Source organism: Anneissia japonica, unplaced genomic scaffold, assembly GCF_011630105.1.
Source record: "Anneissia japonica isolate Jap-2015-1 unplaced genomic scaffold, ASM1163010v1 scaffold287834_len5846547_cov211, whole genome shotgun sequence".
Classification (NCBI taxonomy): domain Eukaryota; kingdom Metazoa; phylum Echinodermata; class Crinoidea; order Comatulida; family Comatulidae; genus Anneissia; species Anneissia japonica.
Window position 1 is genome coordinate 111,533 of NW_022704992.1, and position 10,600 is coordinate 122,132.

The following is a 10,600-nucleotide window of genomic DNA, read 5'->3' on the forward strand; positions in this document are numbered from 1 at the left end:
AAATCATTGTTTGTAGATAGCTGCATGTATGTGTAAACCATGTTACACACATATTTCATTGATACACAAAGACAAGAAAAAATGAACGTTGTTTAAATGCAGCAAATTAGGAGGCCCGGCAAGATAGATTTGGTTGGTATCAAGGTACCCATGAAAGAAGACAAATGATTCATGTTTACAGTATTGTGAATGAAAATCATATTAAAATTAGATGTGGTGTTTTTGTATTTGTATTCTGGCTGCTTTGTTTATCCTAATGTACAGAGTTCAATATATCTTGAGTATTATTTGTACCGTTACTGTTGCTAGGATACCATGATTTTGTAATTCACGTGGAGAGTAACGACAGATTATTATGTCCCATTGTTATTTTACAAAGTGTATTCTCATAAAAATGTTCATGGTTTCTATGGTGATTTTCAATGTTAATTATGATGTGATTTTCTTTCCTAGGTCAAATTTCATGGGCACACAATTCACAATATATGACAATGGTATCAGCCCGGGAAAGCCTGGCAGAATGGAAGACGGTAGTAATGTACGAGAAGAGGTATCAGCCGTCATTTATGTAAGTCACTTAATCTTCTAGATTTTTTTTTTATTCTCTTTTTTATATTTCAAATTGGATACAATCAAAATTTGCATTTTACTAGACATAATGTCTAGTAGAATTAAAAGAATATACAGGCATGTTACAAGAAATTTGAATTATTTATTACTTTATGGTTAGCAAGTGAAACAGACAATAAACATCTCAAACTAACTAGATAAATAAATTTGCATTTAAAACATGTTATGACTACTGAAACTTAATCATAGGCATACAGTCATCCGTACCTGCCTGCTGAAAATAAGATCATCCAGTGGTGTCCATCTGTGGTTGGCTATAACTCAGTGCTTATCCTCATAAATTATACTAATGTGTTGGGTAATGATATATTTTAAAATGGTTGTTTGTGTAGTTAGTGATTAGCTTTCGAAGCAAGAACAAGAAAAGTTTCCACATCAATACCATAAAATTTGTATTATATTCTGAAGATTCTTAAATTAGCTAGTAATCAATTTAATGATTACCATATTAAAAAGTCAAATAGATACAATTTATTATTTAGGTTTTTTCAGATTTTATGAACAGATAAATATAATTAATTATTTAGTTTTACCCAGATTTTACGATATCCTAAATACATGCATACATAGCCTGTTTCTGATTGATGATGTCATACCATGCCTATATAAGGGCAAATCACAATTGGCACATAAAAAAAATGATACATGTGGATAGACCTTAATAGGAGCTGTAGGCAGAGCTATATAGTGGCATGTAGAATTGCTGTTTAAACACTGATTGAGTTTGCAGATGAATTAATTCACATGATGCTATGCTTTGTGTCTCCTGGGAGTTGAAATGAACACATATTCTCATGTCATTTTAAATGCAGATCATTTAAATTCAATTACATTCTGATGTGTGTCACTTTGTAACATCTTTACTGATGACTCAGCAATAATCTTAGCACATGCATCAATTTCAATATATTAAAAAAAACGGTTTTATTGCTTTTCATTTCAAGTGTCCTATATTTATATTAATTTGCGTAAATGAATGCAATATACTGTACATTTTAGTGTGAGTGTAAGGATTTGTGATACAACGAAGCAAGTTTTTTTAAAAACATGAATACTTTATAAATTCAGATTTTTGTATAAATTCTTTATTGTAAATTATATTTAAAACAGATTGTAGCAATTAATATTGATACAAATGATATTACATATAAGTACATGAAAACTGAATATAAGATATTCAAAAATATCAAACAGCAATCACAAGCATCAAACATCAGTTATTATTTAATAACAAAACATTTAACATAGAGAGAGCAGCTTAGCTCAGTCGGCTAATCTGGTGGTAGCCACTGCATGTGCGCTGAACCGTGGAGATCTCTAGGTCCCTGGTTCAATTCCCATCGCTGCCTCTCCTTGTGTTTCAGGTTTAGGGCTGAAATACAAGTTACAATAGCGCACCTTTCTTTCGGATTAGACGTTTAAGCCGTTGATCCCGTGTGCATTTATGGCCCATGTGCACGTTAAAGAACGCAGTACATTCTGTACTGCCCAATCACCACCAGAAGGACCCCACTGGAAATATAAGTCTTCTTCTAGACTTCCGTGGGCTATCCTGGGTGTTTACACTGAATAAATCCAATCCAATCCAATACAGTCCTATAGATCAAGTGCAGCTGTAGTCACTATGTATGAATATAATTATGATGTTTATGCATTTCAATTTTCATTAATCTAGGGACCTTTGTATAACGTGTATATTTTCTGATGTGTGTGTGTTGACAAACCTGGCTTGTGCATTGCTAGTTGGGTCACCTAAGTAATATTGCACTATGCTATTTCTTTTTACTGTATGTTTTAATTAATTTAGGATATATGGCTTAGGTATGTAACTTGCCTAATACACAAGTGATTATTTACCTACCCATGATTTACAGTCTTATACATAGAATAAATATCTTGTATTTAGCCAACAGTTAAAATACCATCATTACTTTGACATTATTACTATCTGTCTTACACTTGAACTTCAACACATTCAGAGTTCCATGCTGTAATTGAGTGTGCACTATTACACCACAGGCAATTAAATTGTGGTGACCTAAGCCAAAAAAATTAAATGATAGGTCATGAAACAGCCAGGTATTTTAATGGTATTCAGGTTAGTCGTCGTTTAGCAATGCCCACGCTCAGGCAGTTTAATGATTTACCATCTATGGTGGAGTCTGAAGAAAACAAAACATACAAAATCAATTAGAGTACTGAATTACTTATTTAAAAGTACCAATGTTACCAACAATTATGCATTCATTTCATTTATTCGTCTCAAAACATTAAAATTGACAATAAAGGAAACGTAAAGAATAAGCACAGACAAATATGAGACAGGGCACCCCAAAAGTAAACTTAATCACTGTTGAGTGGAGGCCTTCACAAGAAACAACTAAATGCTTATAGAATATACGTTTTTAAAAATAAAAGAACATTTAAAGTTAAAAATTTAAAAAGTTCAATAGTAAAATAGGAATTAATTGATTACTAACAAATTTAATGGTCTTACAAAACAATATAGGAATAATATCAGTTATGACTATTAATCTACAAGGTAATTTTATTATTATGGATAAATTATGAAAGTTCAAACTCAAGACACTGTCGTTAACGTACTAACATGGTACCATTTATATGTATCAGTACTTTCAGAATGTTATGTTTGCCCATATGAATTACATTCTTGGTAACATTAAACATGGGATTAAAAATATAATGAAAAAGAACAAAAATAAAAAAAGTGTCACCTTCATGAACACTGATCTTTGCTACAGCAGTGTCCCAGTTTGAGACAATGCGATATATCTGCAACTTCACTTCAGATATGATGGAGTTCTGACATTTGGAAAAAGAAAGTACTAAGCTAGGAACAACTTTTGCTAAATATGGTGTTTGAGCTTAGAATTGGAAATTACTCAAAATGTTATGGCAGCCTAAATTTTCTTTCACTTACTAGTATTTACTGGTCAGTTAATCTTTATACCAATTGATATCTATTACTGCTGTGGTTTCAATTTGAGGTATGAGGGCTATCTCTGATACTTCACAGCTGATAAAAAAAAAAAAACACTTATTTATCCACTGCTGCAAAAATTTGCCCTTCCAAATTTTCCCAAATAATATAGTAAATTCTGTGATATACAATTCAAATAATATTAAAATAGATTGATTTTTTTTATAAGAATCTTTTTTCTTTAAAGTTAACATTTATAACAAAGATATACAGTCCTAAATATCTTGTTTATTCTTCAAGGATACAAATGTGCTAGGATTTAAAGGACCAAGGAAAATGACAGTAATTATACCTGGAATGAGCTTAGACCATGAAAGAGTTCCAATCAGACCACAAAATGTAAGTTGTTTTGATCTAAAGTTTACAATTGTACACCTCTTCTGCTCTTTAAGAATAAAACTTAATCTTATGTGTGATTATGTATCTCACCATGCTGTTGAAGCCTTATGGTAATCTTGCTCCGTAAGTGTGTCAGGAGTGATTGAGATTGAATAGAAAATTATACTTATTTTACATTGCACCTAAATATAATGAAATAAAAGCTTGACTCTAAATACATTATAAAATCGTATATTATTTCATTTGCAGGAGCGAGATGGTTTGATTGAACGATTCAAACGTAAACAAATGGAGAATCTACTTGAACTCCACAACAAAACACCTGTTTGGAATGATGGTAAGCTATTAAAGTCTGCATCTCATTTCAAATGATAATGGTATCTGATAAATTGTCTATATTGATGATGAAATATTTCATAGAACTTGTGAGTGAAAATTTGGTGAACAGTTGATGCAAGTGTCTTACTATATGTAACTGTTGATGCAAACCATCTAAGCATTGAAGTGGCCAGAGGTGGATCCAGCGGGTGGCAAACTGGATGTTCGCAGTAGCCCAAAAATCACTAACCAAGTATGAGATCATTTTAACGAAAGAGATTAAAATGGCTAAAACTCCTAAGCTTCCAACTGGCATAGCCCCTGGATCACCACAATAGGTAAGGGAACTTACCAAAATTGTTGTCTCTTGACCATATTTTATGCCCACTTTGGGCCTTAGGCTCTTGTTTGCCACTTGCACCATCCCGGCTATAAAACTTCTGGATCCGCCACTGGTGACTGAGACAAATCTTCCCATTTTAGTCGTTCACATAGCAAAGTTGATGTTGGTTTAAAATAAAACTAATCAGATGCTAAAGATGCCAGGGAATGTTCAAACATATTTAACACGCTCTAAACATTTTACTCTCTTTTCAGACACACAGTCTTACGTACTTAATTTTCATGGTCGAGTCACTCAGGCATCTGTTAAGAACTTTCAGATTGTCCACGAGAATGATGGTAGGTATTATGTGTGAAGATTTCAAAATAAACTTATTATAATTCACTGAAAGTATTATTAACATGCAATTTATTTTTCTATAATTAACCTTTTTAAAAATGGAAATTGTAAATTCCAAGTTGTAAACAAATGATATATTAAATAAGTCAATACACTCTTTGTAAGGTAAAACTAGTAAGAGGAATTAAGTAATTCAATATAAATATTTTTTGGAAAAGCTTGCCATCTAAGTTGTATTGCTTGACATTTACCAAAATGTCTTCCAAGAAGTTTGTAATTTGAATGAAAATGAGCAAAAGTCTTCTTAATGTTGAATTAACTCTCAACAGACTCACAAGCTTCAAATCTGTTTATTGCTTTTCGTTCCCAAATTACAATTCTCTAGGAGTTTTACAAGAAAATATTGCACGATTCTCTTTAGTTATTTATTGCACCATAACGTGTGATGGTTGATATTTTTACTAGTATTCTTTAATCATGTTCTGTTCTTTGGAATGTCTGTGTTAGGCTGCTTTATGTGAGTAAGTCAATTTATTGTTGTGAGAATCAGAACACATTTGGGAATGTATCTGAACATTCGTAGTAACAGAACACACTGTAAAACTATCTTAGTGACATTTAATGAAATTCTCCCTTTTTCGATAAATGACCAAGTCATGAATCTTTGGGTGAATTTATCTTTGTGGCATTTCATGCAGTCATTTTTTTTTTTGCCTCAACGGTCGCTTAATCATCATTTTTATGAGAGTTGTTTTGTTGAAAGACTGGTGGGCAGTTAAAGTAAGATGTAAGGAAATATTTGTGTAACATAAACAGGTTTTGCATGAAAAATACATGTATATTTATAAAGAGATTTGACTTTTGAGTACATTCTTGTAATCAGGTGAGGAAACTGTTAATCCAATTCATCAAACATAATGGAATTTGCCAGTTTTATGTTCTAAAAGGTGTTGACAACTTACAGCTGTATCATTTCAAATGAATCTTTAGTTGACGACATTATTCATCTTAAGTATTATTGCATTAGATTGTTAAATATTTTCTACTGTATTATACTGGAAATGTTACTTAATTTTGCTATATTACAGTATTCTGTGAATTAATGGGCTGTGTCTGTTTATGATACAATTTTTCAGCTACTAATTATTTATAGTCATTATATATATACACATTATTAGTTTTCTTTATGTTAATACATTAATGCTAATAATAATCTGTCTGTTTTCTTTTCCAGTGGACTATATCATCATGCAGTTTGGGCGTGTCGGTGAAGAAGTTTTCACAATGGATTACAACTACCCTTTATGTGCTGTGCAAGCGTTTGGTATTGCACTTAGCAGCTTTGACAGCAAGCTGGCTTGCGAATAGATGCAGATTGCAAACATCTCTGCTACATTACCAACTACAACTACTTAAAATTCCAAGTGTATCCTAATTATTGATTTAAAAAAAGAAATTGATGTAATTACTGGCATTTTTTTATTCCTTAATGAACTATTGTTTTCTGCATACTGTACAAAGATCAATCACATCTTTATTTTTTAAGTTTTAATTTTTTTTGCTAATGTAGATTTGTTATATAATTTTAGCTGTATGTTAAAATACCATGTAGAGTGCCCTAGAGATTGTTGACCGGATTTCAAGGATTTTGTGATCCTATTGAATTATACTTTTTCAGAAAACACTGATAATGTGTTCTCTTGCTCCACCTCAAATTTGGTTTCAGTAAGACCACAAACACCAGAAGTATGGGATTATAGTTAATGTGTATTTTTCTGTTTTAAAATGATGTGCTGTATTGATATAGTTCCATCCATGATATATATTCATTGTTAATTTTCACAAGTTTTTGTGTAAAGTTTGACCATAATTACTAATTTTAATAAGCTGGCTTAAAACCTTAATGGAAAATTAAAACTGAAATAATAAAGAATGGGTACTTTAATCTTTTTGGCAGAATGAGAAATAAGCTTTTTCCATATAATTGTGTGCATTTTGGATGTGCTATAGATTAATAACTCTACTGTAAAACACTAATTTCTAAATAGATTTTAAGTTTTTGACAGTTGATGATTTGTTGAGGTTTGTATTATTATTTTCTTATGACCATTTAGAATAGTAGGCATACAGGATCAATTTGTTTTCCACATTTTCATTAAAAAAAAATTATTATTATATTAAATTGTGTAGTTACAGCAACATGTTTTATATGAATATGCAGAATATAACAATTAAATCTGAAAAAAATGTGTTTAGAATGTAGGCAATTTATTTATTTTAAACCCAATATAATAATTAATAGCATACGAAAGATTGTGAATAATGATAGTTCAAAGTGACAGCCAAAACTATTTCAATGTATTGTGGGTGAGCCAGCATATTTAGATACTGTATTTACATAAATAATAATATTTAGTTATGAATAGCATCACAGGCTCATTGTAATTATACAATGTGGGATGATATAAGAATGAGACCATCTGCAAACCTTTATTAAGAGTTAAGCTTATAATAGTGTATAGGCAGTAAGATGGAAAGTTGTTGCATACACCAACACGTTGTTGAGGCCATCTTGAAAATTTAACTCATTTATTTTGAGAGGTCAGTGTTTCAACCTGTTTTTTTTTATTATGTGTCATGTTCAATTAGCAGGTGTCACATTTCATTTGTACGTGTCACATCTTCACCATCACAAATGCAACTACTAAAATTCCTAATTGGATTTGTACTTTTGTATATTTTCGGAAGTTATGTTATGATATATGAAAAGGTTATTTATTTACTTCAAATGTAATGATAGATCACCTAACGATTTGTGGTGTTTATATTTTTATGGTAATGAATTGCCTGCTGGAATATGCAAGGCTTCTTGAAGTGTGTAATAGATGATTGAAGGTTAGCTGCGATTGTAAATAAAGTGTACAGAGAATATAAAATTATATTTCAATTAAGATGTTGTAAATGGTAAAATAACACAGAATAGAAAGTTTGCGTATTGTCAAGCCCTTGTTATCCATTGTTTTAATTAAGAACAGATGCTGGAGATACATAAAAGTTTTGTATTACAAGAGATTTACAAACAGAAATTGCATATATTAAATGAAATCGTCATTTTAGGCTGTGATTTGGAGAAGTGATAGTAGACTAGCCAATTACTCATGCACTTTTTCCTGCTCTTTCTAAACATTTACAGTAACAAAGATAAAACCTATTTCACTTATGTATATGAAATGTGAACAGTTGATAATCTACAAAAAAAAAATAGACAATAAATGGAGATTGAATGTCATAATTATTGTCTTGGAAGTGAAAATCAGAGATGTGAAGACCTAATGAACTGAATTATTCATTATTTTCTTTTCCCAATGAAAAGTTTATAACTGTATATGAAACTGAGTTACTGTATTCTATTAATGTGCTTCATTTACCAGTATGTAAATCCATCTAACCTTTCTTGCTAATTTCTGTGCTATTATTTAATAACTTATATTAATTTAAATTTTAACAAAATAGTATTCTCGCCTACTGGCAAAACGTCTACACCTTGAGATACGAGCCAAATGACAGTTCATCCCGTCCAGAGATCACCAACTCTTCTAGTATTATGTCATTCTCTTTTAAAATTTTCTGTAGAAATGGTTAGATAACAAATTAAATTGCATATTTGTAAATATATGTTAAAATTAATAAGACAATGTTATTGTTGATTAATAATACTGTTATTATTACTGCTATATATGATTATAGTTGCTTTTGTAATTCATTATTAATGTATTACAATTTGTTGTAAAATTATAATTATTAAAAATTAAGAGACGCTTACTATATAATTTCAAAACAAAACTTAATGACAAGAAAGATTGAAGTTTCGGGTCCATCATGATCTTGAGAATGGTTCCATGATGGACCCGAAACATCGATCTTTCTTGTCATTAAATTTTGTTTTGAAATTATAATTATTATTCAAATATTATAATAAAATTGCTTTTATAGTTTGAATTATTTTTTACATTAACATTAGTAATTAATATTTTATTAATATTGTAGTAAATAATAATGCATTTCAGTGTGATGAGGGTGCAGCACATATAACATACAAATCGTAAATTATAATTTAAAACATAAGGAACTTTCATGACATTTAGTACACTGTTTTGTTTTCATTGTAAGTAAATATGAAATTACACGTGTATACACAGCCCTGATGCTGTCAGGAGGCGTGATGTAATTTAATAGCATATGCACATCTGCAGCTACAATACCAGAAGTGTGAATGAAAATAAATGTTGAAATAATAAAATTATGTACAGTACTTTCTTTTGCTTCTTATGTTGGTAATTCTTGCAATGCACCAACGTTTACGATCTATACAAAGAATATAGGAACAGCAGTATTAGTATTATTTTTCTTGCATTTTAATTTTCAATTGAAAGCTTCAGAGTGTATCAAAATATTATTATGCAATTAGAATATCATACACTAGTAGAAATTATTATATGAAAGTTAGATTAATACAAAAAAAAAAATCCAGATCAATGTTTGATTATAAAACTAACATTAAAAGACAACAGTTGACTTGTAAAGCAATTAAAGTAGTGCAGTATCTATACACTAGAGGAAGTTACTATACTTAGATTAATGCATTAAAAAAAATCCTATAAGCCTTGCACGCCATCAGGAATTTTTTCTTTAATTAATCTAATCTTCGTATAATAATTTCCACTATAAAATTACCAATTATCCATTATCATTATCTGTTATGTATTATCCATCCCCTATGCCTATATGCCTATTATCTATTGCCGTTTGCCTATCACCTATTATCAATACCTATTACCAATTATCAAATATCATTATTATTATTTTCTCGTTTCTATTATACAGATATTGAGTGCTCATGAGGGGAATGATGAAATCTATTGCCCTGAGGTGATGTGGAGACCGTAACCTACAGTACCTTCCCTCGAACCTTCGGCCCTTGGGAAGATAGGCTACGGTCTTTACATCTCCGAGTGGCTATAGATTTTACCGTTCCCTGAATCATTCAAACCTACGTCATAGGAGTGATGGTTGAAGTTATTGCACGCTTCATAACCAATCAGATGCCTAGAATCTATGTATAATATTTATTATCAATTGCCTATTTCCTATTGCCAATTACCAATTATCCATTATAAATTATCAATTATCATTGCCCATTACCAATAACTATTACCTAATTTCTATTACTAATTATCCCATTACTAATATTTACTGCCTTGCCTATTGCTTATTTTTTGTCAATTTAATTTGTCATTTAAATAAGTATCTATCAGATCTCTTCCAGACACGATGAAAATGTTAGATCACAGAGTAATTTTAAAACTAAACTAAAAAAACACATTTCAGAAACTTGTTTTACCTTTTGAATTTTAAACATGTTTTTAACGTATGCTTCTCTTTAAAAATAATTGATTCTTGCCTGTGAAGATTTTATCTTTCATAATGTTTTCTAAACATTTTAAGAATTTTTGCTTTTGTACCTTTTTACATTTGTTACATTTTATATATATATATATTGCCTCACCTCATCCATCATCTACAAAGCCACTGTCTACTCAGATGATGACAAAAAATGCTACATCGGGCTC

The 10,600-nt window shown here is 30.4% G+C and overlaps 1 protein-coding gene across 1 annotated transcript in view; it reads left to right on the forward strand.

Annotated features, from left to right (window-relative positions):
- Positions 1–6,422, forward strand: part of LOC117104908 (tubby-related protein 3-like) — a 36,261-nt gene extending 29,839 nt beyond the window's left edge. Inside the window, exons 8-12 of the mRNA XM_033245824.1 lie at positions 454–568; positions 3,872–3,970; positions 4,220–4,307; positions 4,886–4,969; positions 6,205–6,422. Coding sequence (XP_033101715.1) covers positions 454–568; positions 3,872–3,970; positions 4,220–4,307; positions 4,886–4,969; positions 6,205–6,338 — 520 coding nt within the window. The 3' untranslated portion in view covers positions 6,339–6,422. The remainder of the gene's footprint in view (positions 1–453; positions 569–3,871; positions 3,971–4,219; positions 4,308–4,885; positions 4,970–6,204) is intronic.
- Positions 6,423–10,600: the final 4,178 nt, after the last annotated feature.